General features: G+C 34.0%; 2 protein-coding genes, 2 non-coding genes and 2 pseudogenes across 11 annotated transcripts; 5 read left to right on the top strand and 1 right to left on the bottom strand.

The window, feature by feature from the left end:
• Positions 1–248: 248 nt before the first annotated feature.
• Positions 249–4,073, top strand: LOC115981013 (feruloyl CoA ortho-hydroxylase F6H1-2-like). Its single transcript, XM_031103207.1, has 2 exons — positions 249–852; positions 3,370–4,073. The coding sequence occupies exons 1-2, from the start codon at positions 359–361 to the stop codon at positions 3,608–3,610; spliced, it is 735 nt and encodes a 244-aa protein (XP_030959067.1). The 5' UTR covers positions 249–358; the 3' UTR covers positions 3,611–4,073.
• A 1,403-nt stretch (positions 4,074–5,476) lies between these two features.
• Positions 5,477–5,558, top strand: LOC115956243. Its single transcript, XR_004084284.1, has one exon. It is a non-coding gene; the product is annotated as a small nucleolar RNA snoR64a (small nucleolar RNA).
• Positions 5,559–5,778: 220 nt separating this feature from the next.
• LOC115956248 lies at positions 5,779–5,860 on the top strand. Its single transcript, XR_004084285.1, has one exon. It is a non-coding gene; the product is annotated as a small nucleolar RNA snoR20a (small nucleolar RNA).
• A 1,031-nt stretch (positions 5,861–6,891) lies between these two features.
• On the top strand, positions 6,892–8,967 carry LOC115949746 (annotated as a pseudogene).
• A 241-nt stretch (positions 8,968–9,208) lies between these two features.
• On the bottom strand, positions 9,209–13,441 carry LOC115980981 (DExH-box ATP-dependent RNA helicase DExH18, mitochondrial-like). Of its 8 annotated transcripts, none has more exons than XM_031103199.1 (4): positions 13,177–13,441; positions 13,016–13,063; positions 10,405–12,878; positions 9,623–9,968 (listed from the first exon to the last, which is right to left on the bottom strand). In XM_031103199.1, the coding sequence occupies exons 3-4, from the start codon at positions 12,849–12,851 to the stop codon at positions 9,935–9,937; spliced, it is 2,481 nt and encodes an 826-aa protein (XP_030959059.1). In that variant the 5' UTR covers positions 12,852–12,878; positions 13,016–13,063; positions 13,177–13,441; the 3' UTR covers positions 9,623–9,934. The 8 variants fall into 8 exon arrangements, 7 of the variants coding, with proteins under 7 accessions (XP_030959063.1, XP_030959059.1, XP_030959054.1 ...); XM_031103194.1 differs by having other exon boundaries at positions 10,405–12,902; XR_004089351.1 differs by having other exon boundaries at positions 9,623–9,758; positions 9,867–9,968; positions 10,405–13,441.
• A 6,331-nt stretch (positions 13,442–19,772) lies between these two features.
• On the top strand, positions 19,773–22,660 carry LOC115981021 (annotated as a pseudogene).
• Positions 22,661–23,433: the final 773 nt, after the last annotated feature.

The raw sequence follows: 23,433 nt of genomic DNA on the forward strand, positions 1-23,433 counted from the left end.
ACAAAGTCATTTTTAAAATGTTGGCTAACATTTATTTATTAAGAAAAATAAACACAAATTTTGCCACAATTTTAATGCCGCTCAATCGGACCGTCACAATTGTGACAAATTTTTGTGGTACAAAAGTTGTGTTTTTAGAATAAATATATAAATATATATATACACACACGTGTGTGAGGGAGGTTGGCTTTTGGGGTATAAGAGCACTCGCATGCAAAACAAGTGTCCACTGAGGTGCCAATACTTCACCCACCTGGCTGGAGTATTGCACACTATTACACCCACTTCTCAACTGTTGCTGTCAATATTTATATAGCCTTTGCTCCTTTTCCGCTCCTCCCAACAAATCAACAACCCAATGTCTCCGCCAATCTCCTCCTCCTCCGATGTCATTGATTTTGTGGTGCAAAAAGGGAACGGAGTAAAGGGTCTTGTAGATACAGGCCTAGAAACTGTTCCAGAGCCTTACATCCAACCTCTTGAAGAAAGACTAGACCCAACCAAATTCCAACCGGAGAATTCCATTCCCATCATCGATGTCTCAAACTGGGATGACCCAAAGGTTGTAGATTCAATCTGTGATGCTGCTAGCAAATGGGGTTTCTTCCAGATAGTCAATCATGGGGTGCCTTTGGAGGTTCTAGAAAACTTGAAGAACGCAGGTCATAGCTTCTTTCAGCTACCATCTGAAGAAAGAAAGAAGTATCTAAAAGAAAACTCTCCTTCTGAGGCTGTGTGCTTGTGTACAAGCTTTAGTCCTCAAGCAGAGAAGGTCCTGGAATGGAAAGATTTCCTTAGACTCTCTTGGGTTTCTGAGGATCAGGCTTCTGCTTTCTGGCCTCCTGTATGCCAGTAAGGCTCTTTGGCTTTTCTTTATTTAACTAACTTGATCAAGGCATAATTTAGTGAGTTACACATAATACACTAGCCTCTTATGCTCTTCTATTCTTTGAGGTAGAAATTAATTTTTACGTCTATTATAAATTAGATTTTTTTTTAAACAAATAAAAATGATAAACTTTAGAGAGAAGCTATAATTGTAATTTCCTTTTTGAACGTGAAGGTAAAGGGAAAAAATTTTAAATTTTAAGAGTTTTCTTTTTTAATTCAAAATGAAATTTGTTATTTGACATTTATGACCTTATTTCCTAATGAAGTTACTCTTCATTAATAAAAGTACTTTTGAGCCACGTAAAAGTCCAATTAAAAGAGTTCAATTGAAAGAGGAAAATCATCTTATATATAGTACAAATGATGAGAAATTAAAAGAGTTCAATTGAAAGAGGAAAATCATCTTATATATAGTACAAATGATGAGAAATGAATATGGGATCCATGATTTTGTAAATAAAAATGTTATGAATTCTCTACATTTTATGCTAAGATTTTATTGTTTTCATTTTTTGGTACTATGGTTTTAAAAACCGAAACAGTCAAAGGATCGAAAAATAGTCTAATTTCCCGTTAAACTGGATAGTCCAGTACTTTTTAAATTAAAGCCATGATCGGTATACAAAATATCACTTTATTTAGAGTTTTAAATGACGTCAAAGTCTATACACTAGACAATACAAATTTTTTGTCCCACCTTGGATATTTCACTTTATATTATATAAATCAAAATCTGCTATACTGTTTTTTGTTCTTTTTCTTATAAAATAACCAAAGTTTAGAAAGGAAGAAATGAAACACATACTGAGACAAAAATATTATTCACTTTGAGATATGACTAGCATGAGAGTGGGAATAAGATTAATTATAAATTGTCAGTAATTGAAATTCTCCATGTTAGGTTCTAAAGACTTAGGTATTTATGTATTTAGAACTCTAATATGTATTGTTGGCAAACCATGATCAAAACAATGTGTTTAAAAGTGTTTTAGTCTTGCTCAAAGTTGTGTATTTTATGTAAAGTTGGAATCGAGCTAATGCAGAAAAGATTAATGCATTTCGGCCTGGCTCGATCGATCGAAGCTTAGGCTCGATCAATCGAAGCTCGGGTAGAATGTTTTTTTCTGCAGATTTCCAACTCAACCCTAATTGTTTAAAACGTTTTAGAGTTTTCTAATTTGTCCTAAGTATAAAAGGCAAATCCTAGCCACGTTTTAGTGTTGCTCATATTGCGGTTTGTATAAATCTCTTGTGAGATCTAGAGGAGCTTTCCTTTACACAAACCTAGGGTTTTCAAGGAGGAGATATTATCTACACCTTGATGATCAACTCGGTTGCTGCCATTGAAGTTTAAAGAAAACACAAGCGGGTGTGCTTGTATTTGGTGGTGAATCCAAGAAAGGAGTCCGTGGATTCGGAGCTTGCACGTGGTCGTGTCAGTAAGTTCTACTGGTTGGTAGCAATAAGAACTCGAGCGTGAAAGCTTGTAAGTCTTATTGTATGAACTTTGATTCTTTCAAAATAGTGGATTCAAGTTTACCTTGAGGATAGTTAGGTCAAATCCTCCCTAGGTTTTTACCGGTTTGGTTTCCTGGGTGATTATATCTTGTGTTATTTATTTTTCCGCTGCTTTGCATGATATGATCTTTATGATTGTGATAACCTAGATTTGTTAAATTGGACTAAGTAACAACTTGGCTAATTACCTAGGTTAATCCAATTGTTTTTAAGAGGTCTAAAATCTATCACTCCAAGATGGAAAAATCTATCAAAATCTATCATGTGCCTAGCGCATGAGATATCAGCTCTCCCAAGGTATAATTTGGGAACAATGGCAACTTGATAATATTTTTAACTATTCTTTCCTCTCTCTGCACCCCTCTTTCTATATCATTTTATATTTGGTCCCAAAATAAGGCCAACGGCTTGAATTAAAAACCTTTTTAAGTCATGGTTGTTAAAATCTTTGACGTTAATTAGCAAGAAGAAGGCAAATTTCTTCATATGTTTAACTTCAGTTATTGATAATTAATCTAAAATATAATCTGACCAAACTTAGTTAAAGGTTGTCAATGGTCCGAGATTGATCATTATAACAAAAAAAAATGAGACTTTATCTAATGTCTTAGACTCATTCAAACGAGTTGATTTTTGGCAAGCTATAAGATCTTTAGGATGACAATCTCAAGGGTTTGTCCAGTGGTTTGGTTTTCAGGTCTCGTATGATTCATGAAGTTCTAGCTTCAGGTCTTTTAGCCAACACTTATAAGACCGCCCCAAAAAATTGTCTTGTAGTTAATTGGTATTTATTGGAATAGAAAAAGCTCACTCATTGTGGATTAGTCAAAGAGTAATGATACTCACACCCTCCTTATTACATACTCACTATACATTATCACATGGACTGAAATCGTGTTTTCAAAACATGATTTTGGTTAAAATTGTGGAATTGTGATATCTTGTTTTTAAACCATGTAGGGAAGAAGCGCTAGAATACATGAAAAAGGTTGAACTTGTGACCAAAAGGCTGCTAGAGGCGCTATTGAAGAGACTTGGTGTGAAAGAAATTGACAAGACAACAGAATACAAGTTAATGGCTTCACCAATTCTTAGCCTAAATTACTATCCCTGCTGTCCAAGCCCTGAGCTCACTGCTAGAGTAGGCCGCCACTTCGACATATCAACCATAACAATCCTTCTTCAAGATGATACTGGTTGACTTTACGTTCGAGGAACTAGTAAGGATAGCTAGATCCATGTCCCTCTAGTCAATGGAGCACTAGTCATCAACATTGGGGATGTACTACAAATAATGAGCAATGACAGGTACAAAAGCATTGAGCACAGGGCAATTGCAAACAGAAGCAAGAATAGAGTTTCAATCCCTTTTTTTGTGAACCCAGGATCTAATGCCACTATTGGACCTCTACCTGAAGTGTTAGCAAGTGGAGAGACACCAATATACAAGCATGTTGTCTTCTCAGATTACTTCAAGCATTTCTTCAGCAAGGGTCACGATGGAAATAACACTATTGAATTTGCCAAAATATGATACACCGACTTAATTTATATTGCATTTGAATAAATGTATTTGGAAATTCAGATAATAAATAGCATTTTAGTTGCTGTAAGTACTCTAGACTAGAGGATCTAAACTATTTATTATTATTATTTTCTTATAATTTTTTATTGTTGTTGAACGTGCTATTGTTATGCTTTGTCATAATCTCCATTAATTTATGACTGACTGGTCACATTGTGTAGGATACTCAAACTGAGTTATATAACTCAATTTCCATCACCCATAACCCAAATATCGTGGGACCCAAAAAACAGTGTTTGGCTTGGTTTTTGAGTGTTGTTTCCATCACTCAAAACTCAAAAATTTGAGTTTGGGTGATGGAAACTAGGAACAAAATCTTTGTGTTTTCAAAAGTTGAAAACTAAGTTTCAGTGGCAATTTGGTAAATAGAGTGACTTTGTGGGACCCATTTTCTATGCATTGTCAAATCAGTTTCAGTCCTTTGATATTACCGTTGCAAATCCTCATTTCAGTTCACGGGTGAACATAACTTGTTAAATATTCTAAAAGTCTGAACAGTGACTAAACCCCCATTTAAGAGTGAAGAATGTATATATTCATAGGCATACACCAAAACTCAAACAATCAACATACCCATCTGAATTTATCTAACCCAAATAGCATACATAACATTAAACCCAAACTCAACAAAACCCATTGATTGCGTGAATATTGTTGTGGGAAATCGGGTTAAACATTATAGACCCAAAATTTCCTAATATTTTCATAGGCAAGTTAGAGTAAGTCTGTTCCTTAGGTTTATTCAAAATCAAGTCCAAACAAAGCAACAAAGACGAAGCCAAAGCCACATGAGAAATTACCTTATACAGTAGTTTGGCCGATGTTAGCAATAGCTATTCCACCCTAGATTTGTGCTCACTGGCCCTAGGTGACGATCTGAGTTCAGACGAGGGAGAAACAAGGTAATTGAATTACTCTCTCTCCCTTTACTCTACTCCCCCTCCATTTTTAAACTTCCAAACAAGCCATAAGGTATGGGTATTTATGAGCAAGTATACATGTGGAGTAGGGGTGGCAAAATAAGCCCAAACCCATTTGTCCACCCAAACCCGCCCATTCTAATTAAACCCAAACTTACCCAATTATTAGTTGGGTTAAATAAGCATCAACCCAATTAGACCCAATAATTATTTGGTTTTAACTAAAAGCCCATTGAACCCCATTTAACCCAAAAACAATATACCCAAAATCAACCCAACTCTTCCCACCAAAAAAAAAAAAAAAAACCCGACCTTAGAAGTTTCGGGGTTTCAAACTTTCAATCACGTTGGTCAGTTTCCACTTTCCCTGCTCATCTCCAGAACTTTCCCTCATTTTCTCAGCCTCCAATCACGTTTTAGTTGGAAACCCAACAACTTCAGCATTGAAATTTTCTCAAAACTCAAACCCCCAAAATTGAAATTTACTACTTCAACATGGAAAGTTCATTGCCGCTAATTCAAACCTCAATTTCTTCGCCCCCTAGCTTTTTGCGAATGACGAATCTTTTTTTGAATTGTTTAGAGTGCTCAGCCTTTGATTTTGGGTACAGTGATTCAAAACATTGAATAGGACGATCTAATGCCTCTCTTTCTTTTCCGAATCGAATAAAACTTACGTTGTTTTTTCTTGTGTTCTGTGTTTGGTTTTTCATTGGATACCATTGTGGATGACGAATACTTATGAAATAAACAGTTATCCTTGTTTGATATTTGGTGCTGATATTTCTTAAATTCTGACCTTACAAAATCGCTTTTATTTTTATTTATTTATCTTTTTGCATTATGTTTTATTTTTCAAAAATAGCCAATGATGAAGATCTTTTTAATGTAGTTGATAATAAACTTGCTTATGTGTCGAAATTCATGAACTAGGTCGGTCTGAGGCTTTTATTATTTTTATTTATTTATGGGGTATTTTGGTCATTTTCGAAGATTTTAGAATACTTTAATCATTTTCACTTTAGTGACATTTTGGTAATTTTGATAATTGGGTAATTGGGTGGGTTGGGGTTTACCCATAATAATTGGGTTAGGTTGGATTTGGGTTAAAAACAATTAGTTAAATGGGTTTTAAATGGGTAAATGGGTTTTATATGCCCAATCCAATTATACCCACCCCAAACCCACCCATTTGCCACCCCTAATATGGAGGGATCAACCATTATCCCTAAATATAGTGAGGTGGAAAACTATTATTCTTTAGAGCATCATAATATGGGGTTTATCCTTATAATTGAAGTCAGAGTGTGAGACAAACATTGCTGAAATGTCAACTGCAAATGAGGGATGAACCGGCCCCATTTCCCAGGGCTAAGAGTATTTCCTTTTGGCTTAGACACCTATGTTACACATGTAGGTGTCGAATGACAAATGAATGTCATATCTTGTAGTTAGCTTTCTTTCCTTAGGGAAAAAGTATACAACATACCAAATTAGGAGTCTCTGTTGACATATATGGTCCCTTCCGGCATCTTAATGGCCTTCGATCACATTTACACTTAGGTCCTACAAATTACTCGTCTTGTGACCACCAAACCACAAGCCCCCTTGAGAACCTCAAGCATGGCATACTAATCTATCATGACATGACTCATTCATCCATGTGTTGCCCTTCTAGTAAGGGCCAGGGACTAAATAGTTTCGCGTGTCAACAGAACCCATCAACAAAGGAGTGATTCCAACATGAAAAGCTAATTTTTAAAAGACAATTTTTTACTTCACAAATTTCTGTTAGATTTTTAATCTTTACCATTAGCTAAGACTTTGCTCCAATCCTGAACCCCATTTATTTTTGTGTGATTGGACAGCAGGGGTTGTTGACATTTTACATTCAGCTGTTTGCTTCAACTGGATGACTCAATTCCATCTTTAATTGTATAAGAAATTGTTTGAAATATGTATTTAAAAGCAAGGGAAATGAAGGACATCTATAAAGTGTTAGATGAAGTCAAAGCAGAGATGAAGAAACTAAAGACAAATTACCGATTTAAAACAGAACTTTCTGAGAGCTTAAAAAGAGCACACAATGAGCTGTTACACAAATATCAAGAAGCTAAGAAGCAGATTGAGAAGCAAGCTCAAAAATTAAATGCCAAGTCTGAGGAGATATCTGAAGCAAGGAAAATTCATGAAGACTTCACATCTATTTCGCATCAAAAAGAATTTTCTCATAGGCATTCGAGTTCTGTGAATGAAAAACTCTGAGCTGATTGTGGGCAGAAATGGCAACAGTTGGAAGGAGATATTAGAGAGTGGGTGTTGGCTTTAAATGAAGTGATGGCTAGAAACAAAGAATTGGAGCTCAATGTTTGTGAAAGGCATAAGGAGATTGAGGGCCTTAAAAGACTCTTGCTGGTTTCAGAGAGAAAGTGTTTTGAAGCAAAACAAAAGGCTCAAAAAGCCATTGAACGAAGGCAGAGAGATGATATGATACTACATTGGACAAGACAAATGGAGATGTTCAAAATCAGTTGAAATGGAAGAGTGAGAAGTTTAAACATCTTGAAGAAGCTTATAAAGGGTTCCAAGACCAGTTCCTGTTGAGCAAGGAAGAGTGGGAGAAGGGGAAATCAGCATTGCTAGAAGATATCTCATCATTGCAGACAAGCTTAGATTCTCGAACTAGAATCTTGGAAGGTCTTCAAACTCGTTTAGAGATGTGCAACCAAGTATTTGAATTCAAGTCAAGTTTTGATGATGTCTTCACCCAGTGTGAAGAAGAGAAGTCAAAGATCCAATGCCTGACTATTTAGAGGGATGAAGAGATTGCATTGCTAATAAATTCATTTGAAAGAAAAGAAATACTCGCAAAAGAAATTGAGTTTAGAATCGTTCACCTAGAGCAAGAGAATCAGGTCCTCGGAGAATCTCTCAAAGAACTTCAGGAAGCTCAAATGAAGAATGCTGGAGCCACATCTTCACTAACAAAGCTGCTCAACAAGCTCATAGGCTTGGAGCAGGTACATGGCAACTTTTCCAATAATTTGAAGCAAAAGAATCAGAATGGAGTTTTCTGATGGAAAACGTGAGAACATATATAGACAGCTGTAAATTTGCACTGAAAGATAATGAGAAACAAATACAGGAGCTTCAGATGGAACTTAAAAATTGCCATTCTACAATTAAGGTTTTGAGCAAAGAGATTTCTATGCTATGCACAACCTTAAAATCAGAAATTTCAGAGGCTTACTCCAAAATGCTTTATGCAAAATCTGAAATGGAGCTGCGTGACAAAGAGAAGGAAGATAAATTTTTCTTTCTTATAGAGCAATTAACTTTGAATAAATCTTATCTTGATCTTGGGCCAGAAAACAAGGAATTGGCATCCTTAAGGAAGAGGTGCACTAGAAAATGAGAAAAGAGGTGCCTTTGAGGCTTTAGAGAAGGCGAATCTTGAATTCGCTGAAAAAATTCATGAAGCCAATCTATTAGAAAATGAATTACAGAATTGGAAGTCTGATGCTGAAAGCCCGAAAGTCTGCCTTGATGAAAATCAGGAAACCTATAAACAACTGGAGACTTCTCTCATTGCACAGGCCAAGCCTGAGCAAATGCTTAAGAATGAGAAAGAAAACCTACTTTGCATTGCCAAAGAGCAAGAGAAAAGAATTGAAGGTCTTCAACAACAGATTTTTTCACTAGAAGCTAAAATTGCAGCCAAAACTGTGGAAGTGGAAGCCTCCATAAAGGACAAAGACAGCATTCTCCTAGTTGCTAAAGAGAAGGAAATTTGCATAGAAAATCTTCAGAAAGATATTACTTTCCTGAAACAAGAGTCCAAGAGAAGAGAAGCGGAAGCTGCAGTTCTTGGAAGGCAGGCTGCAGAGAAAGCCTTTGAGGAAGAGAGAGAGGCATTTGCAGATTATGAATGCGAAAGACCAGATCATAAAAGATCTTCGAGTACTAGCTATTTCATTGGAACAAGATCTTGAAAGTGCAGTGATCTCCTGTTTTCCAGAGCTCATAGAAAAGCATGTCCAAATATTACTGTAGTAGTCAATACTCTTATATCGAGGAACATAATAAGAACAATGGAAACATAAAAACAAAACCGAGGGCAGATATTAATAGGAAAAGGGTGAGCTTCACAAAGCACAGCACCCGTCTACTCTTTTTTTCATTTTTTCTTTTTTTTTTGGAGAGAATTTCAAATTATGGCGTTCACTCTTGATGATAGCTTTTTATCATCAGACTAAAACCCCAGATCTCTCATACAACCATCAATCTTTATTTCCCAAGTTTACCCATAAATCTATTAATTCATAATAATATAAGAGGTATCCATGTTAGCAAACGTTATACCAATTCACATTGGACACATAAGAAAACAAAGAGTACTGTACAAATTAATAAACACAAAAATAAATACCACTAGACTTGTCTCTGTCCCTTGCGAATATTCCAGCTCCATCATCTCATAAATATATAATTTGTAATCCCCCAGACATTGCTAGTTTCATTCCCACTTCTATATAGAATTTAGAAACTCATCACCCACAATGACAGTTTTCCTTGGCATGGCATAATTTGCAATACATGAGTTGTAATCAACTAAAGCACAAACTTGCTAATTACCACGCTACCCCCCAACTCACTAGTAATAGTAAAAATCTTTCATTGACCAAAGGAAGCCATCCATTACCTAACACCAAACAAAGATTAATTTCCCTCTCTCAAAAAGAAAGTCTAACACAAGGTAATTTATATGTACATAAGAAAATTGTATTGGCAGATCAATACTCTCCCAACAAATCAATAACAGGTTTCAAGTCCACAGGTTCTTCCTATAACATCATTCACTTCACATGTTAGCAACGCAAGGACAAACTTTTCTAAAGAAATAAAATGATGATTTTGTTTAAAAAAAAGTCAAAATGGAAGGATGAACTTACTCCAGACATTATGACCCCACCTGGGGATATATAACGCGAAACAGAAGCTTTGAAATCCTTAATATCCTTCACAAACTTGTCAAACATTGCCGCTTGACGTTCCTAATATACAAAGACTTCTTCTAAATGTCAAAGCCCTCAAACTGCTCTAGAGCTCATAAAAAAAATTAAACACTTAAACTGACAAGTCCACAAATCTTAATCTAATAATCTAAACTGACATAATTGCCCCCAATTTGCCAATTTTAAGACACAAAGTAGCCAAAACATACAACGAAAGGAAGGAAAACTATGTACAAAAAAGAACATCAAATCCTGAAAGTATTTTATTGAAATTTAATAATTTATAACCATAAAAGGCAAAGTGCCAGGATTATATGGATATAGAACCAGAGGACAGATTGAAACCACAACAAATAGTGCTTATTAGATAAGAACCTTTAAAATTATGCCTTGTAAAACAATATAAATATATTAAAATGAAAACTCTGCCAGTTCAAGAAGAACCCGAACAAAATTACCATTTAGAGATACTTACTTCTCATATAATTTGATAAGTGATCTTGGCCTCTCATAACAATCTTCCTTCCGTTGAGGCTTCGGTTTCCCAGCCTGCCTTGATTCTGGTTTCCAATTGGCTTTGGTCAGAGACTGACCTAATAAGTCAGCAATGTCCGTTGCCATTGCCTCAGCCTTCTTCACATATGGAAAAGTTTCCTCCTTGAAGTGGTTTGATAACCACATATACATAGACAACACTTGATGCTTAGTCTCAAGATCCAAGAGCTCTGAATCATTTCGAGCAGAACCCTTTGGCATGCCCATTGCAATATTGACAGGTACATTCTGACTGTATGCTGAAGCAAACCTAAGGAGATGGTACATTGCTTTTGGGTCTCTTATATTAACTGGGGCAAAACAAAAGTTAAAACGATCTTCAAGAGATAATCCCTGTACCTTCTCCAACATATTAGCAACCTTCTTTATGTGATCATGTCGACACAGAAAGTATGACCCATCTAGACGGCAATTTTCACCAAACTTTTCAAGTAGATGGCAGAATGTAACATTGGGCAGTTGCCCGGCAAATAGTTCAACCTGTTCAAAGAATGGAAAGAGACCTACTTTCCTTACTTCTACAAAAGGTTGCTTCAAACACTCAATCAAGTAGTCTAAATCTTCTAAATGCAAGGTTGTTGTGAGTCCGTCTGGATAGCAGCTTCCTCTTCGGCCAGCTCTTCCAGCAATTTGTTTCACTTGTGATGCTGGAACTGGAACAATCTTGTCTCCATTGTATTTCGAAAGGCTATAAAAAATAACCCTTCTAATATTAAGATTCAAACCCATTCCAACAGCATCACTAGCAACAAGCACATCAAATTCATTATCTTGATCATTGAATAAGGTAGCTTGCTGTCTACGAGTTTCTGGTGGCAAAGCACCATAAATTACACAACAGCGGTGATTGGTGCGTTTCTCAATTGCCATTTTAACCTCAAATATCTCTCTCCTCGAAAAAGCAACCACGCAGTCTCCAGAACGAATTTTTTTAAGATCTCCCAACAGGGTCTTGGCTTCAACCACCAATGGCTTAAACCTGTCATAATGTTGTTCATGCAGCTGATCCCCAGTTTCTGCACAGATCTTTCGAACAATACTCAAAACACTCGGATCCCCACATAAATGTATCTCATCAGCCTTCAATCCAAGCAATGCCCGCGTCCAAGCATAACCCCTACATGAGTCTGCCATCACCTGAATTTCATCAATAACAGCCACATCATACAATTCATCCGTCGACACCATTTCCACAGTACAGGCAATATGGTTTGAAAAAGGGACATATTTCTTTTCTTGACCTGTAAGTAGAGAACAGTAAACCCCATGTGCATTCACCTTGTCAAAGACTTCCATAGCCAATAATCTGAGAGGACTACAATAGATACCCTTCTTGGCCTCCATAAACCGTTGCAGAGCATTGTAAGTTTTACCACTATTGGTTGGGCCACAATGATATATTATCTTCCGTTTCATAGCCCGTGCAAATGGAAACCAAGTGTGGGGCTTGGTAAGGTCTGCCGACTCAATCATACCCCGAAACCGCTTAATCTCATCAGGAAACTCCTCTAAACAATACTCCACGAATATAGGAAACAAGAACTTGACAGCATCATCGGATGGACCAAGCGACACCACATACTTAAAAACATCAGCAGAACATTTCTTGAAGAAAAAGTTCTGGAACTTTTGCACTGCAGTAGGAAAGAATGACATCCCAATGTAGATTGCAAGAGCCTGATTAGACGCCCAACCCGATTTCCCAAAATAACTAAACACTTGTTGCATTATCTCCCAATCACACCGTGTCTGCTTCACACCCTTCTCGGCATTTCTTAACTCACGATACACTTCAACAGGATCCCGCGAGGCAACATTCAAATGACCCTCACACCTCTCCAAACCCACATCATCATTATTATAACTAGCCACCATAGAATCATCAACAACAATACCCTCTTCATTGACACCGTTTCCAAATTCAACCATGGTTGAATCACCAACAGTGCTACAACCCTCATCATCTAGACTGTGCAATAATCCAACAGTTGCTTTCCCAACATCAGCATCGAAATCACATTCAGATTCAGATTCAACCATTGTCAAACTAGACACGCCATGATCATCATCACCATTAGGTGCCGACGAAGAAGAAAAGGGATTTGCATAGAGGGTGGCAGAGGCCTTAAATTTGAGAGGTTGTGAGGGAAATTTACAAGGAGCTAATAAGTGAAACGAAGAGAAAGCAGAAGTGGAAAATGGACGGTTTGGGACATCTGAAGCAGTGGGACAAAACCGGTAATGCTGGGAAATCAAAGGGTCATATAATAGTCCATAAAAAGAATGGTTGGATAGCAGTAGCAGAACCCTTAGCCTAGCAGAAGAAGAAGGGTATGCCTTAAGTTTATAAATTCGAAACAGGGACATGGCTGTTGTTGAACTAATAATATATTCCTGAGATCAGCCAAAAATACATTGCTAACAAACCCAGCCAGACAAAGTAAAGAAAAATAAACCAAATTGAAATCAGTATTAAACATTCAATTAGAAGTTTTACTAATTCAAGTATATACAATAACTTATTCTCTCACCTGCCATGAACCAAAAGGAATAATAGATTGGTTTTGTTCCTAGCAAAACTGCGAAACCAAAAGGTAAACAAAATTAATAACAATTCAGCCATACAAAGAACAAACGGCAACAGTTAAAAAAACCCATATGGAAAATTAAAGAATAAGTGGAAACTTCGAACAAAAGGGCAGAGAGACGGAAGAAGCGCCGCTGAGTTGGATTGGAATAGAAGAAGCTAGAGGGTGGCGCCGCCGAGTTGGATTGAGATTCGATGGTGCGCCGTTGTTTGGTTCCTCTATTGTGGGCATGGGTTTGCTGAGCTAGAGAGGCAAACGTGACATTGTTATGAGACGAGATAGAGGAAAACGAGACAGAGCTGGAGACGCTTTAGCGTTAAGACGAGACAGAGTAGTAGAGAGGAAAACCAGAGGCTTTGTTGATGCGTGAATGATGATGCGTTCTTTTGCTTTGTTTTTTTTATTTATTTATATATATAACCTGTTTAGCCAGTAACCAGTATGCCTTAAAATTATAGCAATGGTCAGGATTTAAAAAATTTTAAATCAACGGTTAAGATTAAAAAAATATAAAAACTTCAAAAATAATTAAATACTTACTGACTCATTAAAATTAGTCTTAACTCTTTAAATTTCCTAGTGTATCTATTTAAGAAATAATTTTTAGTTGGAATAATACTATTAGATTTACAATATGATATTCTTTTTCATGTTTAGTTGCTTTGACAAAAATTGACATAAAAATTATATAAAAAATTAAATATTTGTGAATTCAATGAAAAATTTAATTAGGATATATAAAAGTAGAGACCTTATGTTGAAGAGTATGAGGTTGTGTCATGTGGCACATTCCTTGAAATTATTTTTACATAGGCTTCTAACTCAAAGAGTTTGTATTTATATAAAATTATTAGTTCATTGAATTAGCTAATGGAGTAAATGTATATACTAATTATCTATAGTTATGCATTAATTATTTATATTAAATGAATTTATAAGATTATTTTTATAAACTCTATTTAAGAAATAATTTTGTTGGAATAATAATAATAGATTTACAATTTGACATTCTTCCTCATGTTTAGTTATTTTTTCAACAATTGACACAAAAACTATAAAAAAATAATAATAATAAAATTCTTGTGAATTCACTAAAATTAATCTTAACCCTTTAAATTTCCTAACGTGTCTACTTAAGAAATAATTTTTAGTTGGAATAATAATATTAGATTTACAATATGATATTCTTCTTCATGTTTAGTTGCTTTAACAAAAATTAACACAATAATTATTTAAAAAATTAAATATTTGTGAATTTAATAAAAATTAAGCTTAACCCTTTAAAATTTTAGATGCCATGTGGCACATTCATTGAAGTTCTTTTTATATAGGCTTCTACTTCAAACAGTTTGCATTTATATCAAACTAGTCACTAACCCGTGCGATACACGAAATAGCTATTGACTTTGAAAAAAAATCCAATAACGAGTAAATAGACATTTTGCTAGATAGTATTTTTTTTTTTTTTTAAATGAAGAAATATTTAACTTCTATACTTTTTCATATTTTAGAAGTGTTGTCTAGCATTGAACGTTATTGAGTTGCAAGTGCATAGTTACCAAAAACCTACAAAGTAATTTACAATTCTTAAATTAATAAAGCAAAACTCCCAATAGTTATATATACACACACACTCAAAATTAATATAAACTGCAAATATATAAACAAAGACCATGAGGAAGACACACCCATTTTCAAATTTGAGTAACAATATGACGCTCTCATAGTCATAACAATATAGACAAAGAATACTCAGAAGGACAAGGATGTCAAGACCAACTTTAGGTGGTCACAACTCATGAAGAATTTGTTGCTTGAGATACTTGCAAGTGAGGCTCTTAATGGAAATAAGCAATCCAACACATTTAAACATGTATCGTATTGCTAAAGTGGTTGTAGCAATTAGTGAGAAATTTGTCACTAAATGTACCCTAAAGCATGTGGAACATCAGTTTAAAACACGCAAAATCAATTGGAATATTATTGCATTACTTCATAATAAGAAAAGCAGGTTTAGATGGAATGATGATTTGAAAATGATTACATGTGATAGGACAATGTGTGACGAAGAACAATGTGTGACAAAGAAGTTAAGGTAAGAAACTTTCTTTATTTTTTATTTTATAGGTAGAAACTTTTTAGCTTGTATCATTGTAAAGTTTAAATCTTTTCATTATTCTTATTGCTTACGTATTAGTTTTTGACTCTTTTCCTTTGTGTTTTAAATGATTTATTTTCCTTTCTTTACACAGTCACATCGCAATCATGCATAATTTCTAAACAAGAAAATTGAGATGTTTGATGAGATGACTTTGGTTGTTGGTAAGGATATTGCTATAGGAGATTTTCCAATGGAGCTAGTGATATAGGTGTAGAAGCATTGGATGACTCACCTCCGCTTGTTGACACTGATGTAGATGACATATTCAAAAATAAACAAGTTGATCCCTCACATGTTGCCTCAAGTGAAACAAGGTCTCACAGGAAACAAATTCATGCTACTATAATTGAAGATGTTGATTACCAAGATTTGTCTACACAACTTGGTAAGGTTGCTTCTACAATAGAAAAAAATTCTGAAAATCAACTAAATTTTGGTAGTCTTTACAAAGAAATTATGAAGATGCACAGGTTTGGGGAAATTATACTTGCGTCTGTGTTTGACCAATTGAATGGGGATGAAAAACAAACTAGGTCATTCATGTTGAAAATTGACAAGCTTCGTAGACAATGGTTGCAGAACTTCTTTGACAACTATTTAAGCCAATTTGATTATATAGGTACATTCTATTAGAATTCGAACGTGTCTAACAGAATAATTGAAGGATATTTGCATTTTTTGTAGGCATGAAACATGCCTATCTATATGAGTCACTGTATCATGCAATTTTCAATTTAAAAACACATATATAATATGATCAAATCACTACACTATTCTTAGTGTCCTATTTTGTTTATAAAATAACTAAAGATTACCTTTTTTTTACAAGGAAAATTATTGAAATTTTTTTTTATACATTGATAGTTAAGGGTGAGGGATTTGAATCTGAATGTCTCTATTGAAAATTGAGGTGTCAACCAGTTAAACTAAATCTTATTGAAATATTGAAGAAAACTAATAATGAGTTGCACCACACATCATGCAGGAACTCAGCTAGTTGTAATAGATTAGCAATGGGAAAGACAAAGGATACTCAGAAGGACAAGGATGTCAAGACCAACTTTAGGTGGTCACAACTCAGGCAAAATTTGTTGCTTGAGATACTTGCAAATGAGGCTCTTAATGGAAATAAGCAATCCAACACATTTAAACATGTATCATATTGCTAAAGTGGTTGTAGCAATTAGTGAGAAATTTGTCACTAAATGTACCCCAAAGCATGTGGAACATCGGTTTAAAATACTCAAAATCAATTGGAATATTATTGCATTACTTCATAATAAGAAAAGTGGGTTTGGATGGAATGATGATTTGAAAATGATCACCTATGATAGGACAATGTGTGACGAAGAAGTTAAGGTAAGAAATTTTCTTTATTTTTTATTTTATAGGTAGAAACTTTTTAGCTTGTATCATTGTAAAGTTTAAATCTTTTCATTATTCTTATTGCTTTCATATTAGTTTTTGACTCTTTTCCTTTGTGTTTTAAATTATTTATTTTCCTTTCTTTTACACAGGCACATCCCAATCATGCATAATTTCTAAACAAGAAAATTGAGATGTTTGATGAGATGACTTTGGTTGTTGGTAAGGATATTGCTACAGGAGATTCTCCAAGGGAGTTGGTGATATAGGTGTAGAAGCATTGGATGAATCTTGTTGACGCTGATGTTGATGACGTATCCAAAAATAAGCAAGTTGATCCCTCACATGTGGCCTCAAGTGAAACAAGGTCTCATAGGAAACGAATTCATGCTACTATGATTGAAGATGTTGATTACCAAGATTTGTCTACAAAACTTGGTAAGGTTGCTTCTGCAATAGAAAATATTTCTGAAAATTAGCTAAATTTTGGTAGTCTTTACGAAGAAATTATGAAGATGCACAGGTTTGAGGAAATTATACTTGTGTCTGCATTTGAACAATTGAATGGGGATGAAAAACAAACTAGGTCATTCATGTTGAAAATTGACAAGCTCTGTAGACAATGGTTGCAAAACTTCTTTGACAACTATTTAAGCGAATTTGATTATATAGGTGCATTCTGTTAGAATTCGGATGTGTCTATTAGGACAATTTGGCATTTTTTTATTTATCAAACTATTTGTACCAGATTATTTTGGAGGTTAAACTATTTATCCTATATGGCATTTTGAACTATTTGAAATGGAGCTTATGGTTATTTTGAATTATGAGAAGTATGGATATTTTGAATTATGAGCTAGTGGAGCTTATATGTATGATAACTATTTAGGTCACATATATATATTGTCCATATCTATTGTGAAAATTTTAGTTTAAAAACCAAATTCATTCTTTTTTTTCTTTTTTTTTATATATGTTGATTACATTAATTGGGTTTAAATCATATTATACACATTTTAAATTATACAAGAAATGTTTAAAAAAAAAAATTTGTGCATAGCAAACATTAGAAAACATTCTCAAACTCATTTTCAAGGTCCTTACCAAATACCAGAAAATGTGATAGTTTTCCAAAACAATGTTCTCTGGAAAATAACCCATTTTCCAAAAAATTTTAATGTTGAAACAAATAGAGAATTAAATATAAAGATTAAAATTCATTAATCCACAATACATTCAAAAATATTTATCATTTTTATTCTTATAATTAATAATATTTTCCAACATTTGACATTATAAGCTTGTCCCTAGTAGGTAATACCATGGTATTGAATGATTCTTTTAGGTTATTAATTAACTAAATAATCAAACAAAACCCTATTGCTTGATCACTTATTAAAAAAAAAAAAAAAAAAGGCACATGTAATCACAACAAAAAGATTCCCAAAACAAGACAAAACCCTAAAATTTTCAAACTTTAACCGAGCAACATGATTCATAGGGACCATAATCAATATGGTGTCTAACTAATCCATAGCTATTAGGGGATAGAATGAAAAGTAAGAAAATTCGGAAAAGGCGGTACCATTCAAATGCCTACCAAAATCAAAACAAATTACAAACAAAATCGTAAATTTCAAATGTTACTTACATCAATTTTTGAAATTCAAAAATCCCTAGGTAGGAAAGAAACCTTACTTCTAACGAATAGTGATGAGATCTTCTTACTCCTAACCAATAAAGATCCCAATATCTTGTATTAGTATTAAAACCCTAACACTTCAATCAAAATAATTTTTGAAGAATTTTCTTCTATTGAACATGAATTTCTCTATAGTGACAGAGTTTTTCTCAAGAGGTTTTTAGCTTTTCTTTAATGTTTTGATGTGTTTGAATTGGTTTTTCAATGATGAATAGGGAGGTGGGTTACGTTTTTGCAATAAAATTAATCGCAAGCGGATAAAGTGATACTGTCTAATCACAAGTGGGAAAAATACAACCTCCTTAAACCACATGTAGATTAAGTGAAATTAGCCCTAATTTTTTTTCCTATTTCATACCAAGAAACTTGTCTTGGGTTGGAGGAACAAGTAAAATTGTTTTAGAATGTTAAAGGAGAATAATAATAATAAAAAGCTCCAATAAGTTATTTTCATGAGCTTATTTTACTACTAAATTATATATGAACCTTCATTTTTTTCCCCTTTTTTTGAGAAATTCATCTGAAAGTTTTATTTAGGAACGTGCTAAATCAGCACTTATAAAATCATCAATGTTTGGTGGAACAGACTTCATCCAGACCATCATACTTGAGGAGAATTGAGCTCTCCTAGCTAATGTGTGCAAAACTATATTACCTTTTCTACTTACACGAGAGAAGTTACAGCCAATTTATTTTTACTAATTGTTCGTTTGAAATTGTTTATTTTAGACAATTCATATCTAAACATGAAACTCATTTTAAATTGTGAGATTTTAACTAGCCATACTTAGAAAAGAAAAAAAAAATTAAAACTTTTACTTAAATAAGTTAGAAAAAAAAATAATAAAAAAACTAGATTTATATTTGTATCTCACTTTTGAAGCCAACCATGAAGATTGGGAGGTAGCACCTTTGAGTAACTATTTTTAGTCACTCATCATAACATGTAGGACTCATAAATATGCGGAGTTCCAAGTCCGCATATTGTAATAAAGTAGCTACAAACAATTGTTTCATAAGATAATTTTTCAAAAATTGTAGTCAATGGATAATTTATGAAAAAAAAAAAAGTGAATGGTGACTAGTGACAAAATCCTTTTTAAAATGTTGGCTAACATTTATTTATTAAGAAAAATAAACACAAATTTTGCCACAATTTTAATGCCGCTCAATTGGACCCGTCACAGACAAATTTTTGTGGTACAAAAGTTGTGTTTTTAGAATAAATATATAAATATATATATACACACACGTGTGTGAGGGAGGTTGGCTTTTGGGGTATAAAGAGCATTCGCATGCAATACAAGTGTCCACTGAGATGTCAATACTTCACCCACCATTTTTGTGGTACAAAAGTTGTGTTTTTAGAATAAATATATAAATATATATACACACGTGTGTGAGGGAGGTTGGCTTTTGGGGGTATAAAGTGCATTCGCATGCAAAACAAGTGTCCACTGAGATGTCAATACTTCACCCACCTGGCTGAAGTATTGCACACTATTACACCCACTTCTCAACTGTTGCTGTCAATATTTATATAGCCTTTGCTCCTTTTCCTCTCCTCCCACCAAATCAACAACCCAATGTCTCCGCCAATCTCCTCCTCCTCCTCCGATGTCATTGATTTTGTGGTGCACAAAGGGAACGGAGTAAAGGGTCTTGTAGATACAGGCCTAGAAACTGTTCCAGAGCCTTACATCCAACCTCTTGAAGAAAGACTAGACCCAACCAAATTCCAACCGGAGAATTCCATTCCCATCATCGATGTCTCAAACTGGGATGACCCAAAGGTAGTAGATTCAATCTGTGATGCTGCTAGCAAATGGGGTTTCTTCCAGATAGTCAATCATGGGGTGCCTTTGGAGGTTCTAGAAAACTTGAAGAACGCAGCTCATAGCTTCTTTCAGCTACCATCTGAAGAAAGAAAGAAGTATCTAAAAGAAAACTCTCCTTCTGAGGCTGTGTGCTTGTGTACAAGCTTTAGTCCTCAAGCAGAGAAGGTCCTGGAATGGAAAGATTTCCTTAGACTCTCTTGGGTTTCTGAGGATCAGGCTTCTGCTTTCTGGCCTCCCGTATGCAAGTAAGGCTCTTTAGCTTTTTTATTTATTTAGAATACAAAGTATTTAAATATTCACATAGAGACAGAAGAGAAGGTAAACTGAGAGTGATGTATAAATTTTTCTTTATTTAAGTAACTAGATCAAGGCACAATTTAGTGTTTTACGCATATGACATTAGCCTCTGACGCTCTCCTACTTTCTTTCTTTCTTCTTCTTCTTCTTTTTTTTTTTTTTTTTTTTTTTTTTTTTTTTTTTTTTTTGTAGATTAATAATTTGCATCTATTATAATTTAGAAAAAAAAAATTTCAAATAAATAAAAATGATGAACTTTAGAGATAAGTTCTAAATGAAGTTATCTTTCATTAATGAGGGTATTTTAAAACCACATAAAAATTTAGTTAAAAGAGGACAATCCTCTTATATATAGTATAGATGATGGGAAATATATATAGAATCTATGATTTTGTAAATAAAAATATTATAGATTCTCTACATTTGATGCTAAGATTTTATTGTTTTCATTTTTCAGTATTTAAAAACCGAAATGGTCAAAGAATCAAAAAATAGTCCAATTTCTCGTTAAATTGGATAGTCCAATGCTTTTTAAATTAAAGCCATGATCAATATACAAAATATCACTTTATTTAGAATTTTAAATGACATCAAAGTCTATACACTTGTAGATAATACAATTTTTTTGTCCCGCCTTGAATATTTAAGTTCACTTTATATTATATAAATCAAAACCTGTTATATTGTTTCTTGTTATTTTTCTTATTAAATAACGAAAGTTTAAAAATAAACAAATGAAACACATTCTGAGACAAAAATATTACTCCTTCGAGATATCAGATATGACTACCATGAGGGTGGGAATAAGATTAAATATATATTGTTAGTAATTGAAATTCTCCAAGATGGAAAAATCTCTCATGCGTCAAGCGCATAACATACTAGCTCCATCAAGGGTATAATCTGGGAACATGGGCAACTTGATAATATTTTTAACTATTCTTTCCTCTTTTTGCACCCCTCTTTCTATATCTTTTTATATTTGATCCCAAAATAACGCTAACTGCTTGAATTAAAAACCTTTTTAAAGCCATGGTTGTTAAAATCTGTGACGTTAATTAGCAAGAAGAAAGCAAATTTCTTCATATGTGTAAAACTTCAGTTACTGAAGATTAATCTAAAATATAATCTGACCAAACTTTGATAAAGGTTGTCAATAGTCCGAGATTGATCATTATAATAAATAAATAAATAAATAAAAATGAGACTTTATATAATGTCTTAGACTCATTCAAATGAGTTGATTTTTGGCAAGCTATAAGATCTTTGGGATGACAATCTCAAGGGTTTGTCCAGTGGTTTTCAAGTCTTATATGATTCATGAAGTTCTAGCTTCAGGTCATCTAGCCAACACTCATAGACCACCCTAAAAGATTTTGTCTTGTAGTTAATTGGCATCTATTGACATTGAAAAATCTCACTCATTGGAGATTAGTCAAAAAATAACGATAGTCACACACTCCTTATTACGTGCTCATCATACACTTTCACATGGACTGAAATTGTGTTTTCAAAACATGATTTCGGTTAAAGTTGTAGAATCATGAAATCATGTTTTCAAATCATATAGAGAACAAGTGCTAGAATACCTAAAAAAAGGTTGAACTCGTGACCAAAAGGCTCCTAGAGGTGTTACTGAAGAGACTTGGCGTGGAAGAAATCGACAAAACAACAGCAATCAAGTTAATGGCTTCACCAATTCTTAGCCTAAATTACTATCCCTGTTGTCCAAGCCCTGATCTCACTGCCGGAGTAGGCCGCCACTCCGACATATCAACCATAACACTCCTTCTCCAAGATGAGACCGGTGGACTTTACATGGAGTAACTAGTGAGGGATAGCTGGATCCATGTCCCCCCAGTCACTGGAGCACTAGTCATCAACATTGGGGATGTGCTACAAATAATGAGCAATGACAAGTACAAAAGCATTGAGCACAGGGCAATTGCAAACAGAAGCAAGAATAGAGTTTCAATCCCATTTTTTGTGAACCCAGGATCTGATGCCACTATTGGACCTCTACCTGAAGTGTTAGCAAGTGGGGAGACACCAATATACAAGCATGTTGTCTACTCAGATTACTTCAAGCGTTTCGTCAGCAAGGGTCACGATGGAAAGAACACTGTTGAATTTGCCAAAATATGATACACTGACTTAATTTATATTTGCATTTGAACAAATGTATTTGGAAATTCAGATAATAAATATCATTCTAGTTGCTATAAGTACTCCAGAGGATCTAAACTATTTATTGTTATTATTTTCTTATCATTTTTTATTGTTGTTGAACGTGCTATCGTTATGCTTTGTCATAATCTCCATTAATTTATGACTGACTGGTCACATTGTGCAAGTTACTCCAAGGCTATTTAAGTTACTCCAAGGCTATTGGGAAATGATAACTCAGTTTCCATCACCCATAAACCAAATATCGTGTGAACCACCCAAAAAAAATAAAAAGTGTTTGTCTTGGTTTATGAGTGTTGTTTCCATCACTCAAAAAACTCAAAAATTTGAGTTTGGGTGATGGAAAGGGGGAACAAAATTTTTGTGTTTTTGAAAGTTGAAAACACAAAAATTTTATATAATTAGCTCGAATAGTATAATTCTAATTATTTTTCAAAAAAAAATAATATAATTCTAAGTATAATTTAGTTATTAATTATTAACATTGATTTGTGAGGAAACATTCTTAAGTACTCTCGGAACATAGATAAATGATGTTCCCTCATCTCACATTCATGATAGACATCACCATGAATTTGTTGAGTGGACTCTATCATAAATGTGAGATAAAGGATCATCATTTCTTATGCTCCGGATGTACCTAAAAATTACTCATTTGCGAATGAAAAAAAAAAAATCATAATTTTACCATAAATTCAAAAAGAATAAGTTAATAAGCTCATGTCATGGGCTTGTTTGACAAGGAAATTAACTAAACTTAAATATATAGTGATAAGTTTGACTTTCATTCATATTCAAAATAAAATTAAAT

The sequence above is a fragment of the Quercus lobata genome, chromosome 1 (assembly GCF_001633185.2).
Source record: "Quercus lobata isolate SW786 chromosome 1, ValleyOak3.0 Primary Assembly, whole genome shotgun sequence".
Taxonomy (NCBI): Eukaryota; Viridiplantae; Streptophyta; class Magnoliopsida; order Fagales; family Fagaceae; genus Quercus; species Quercus lobata.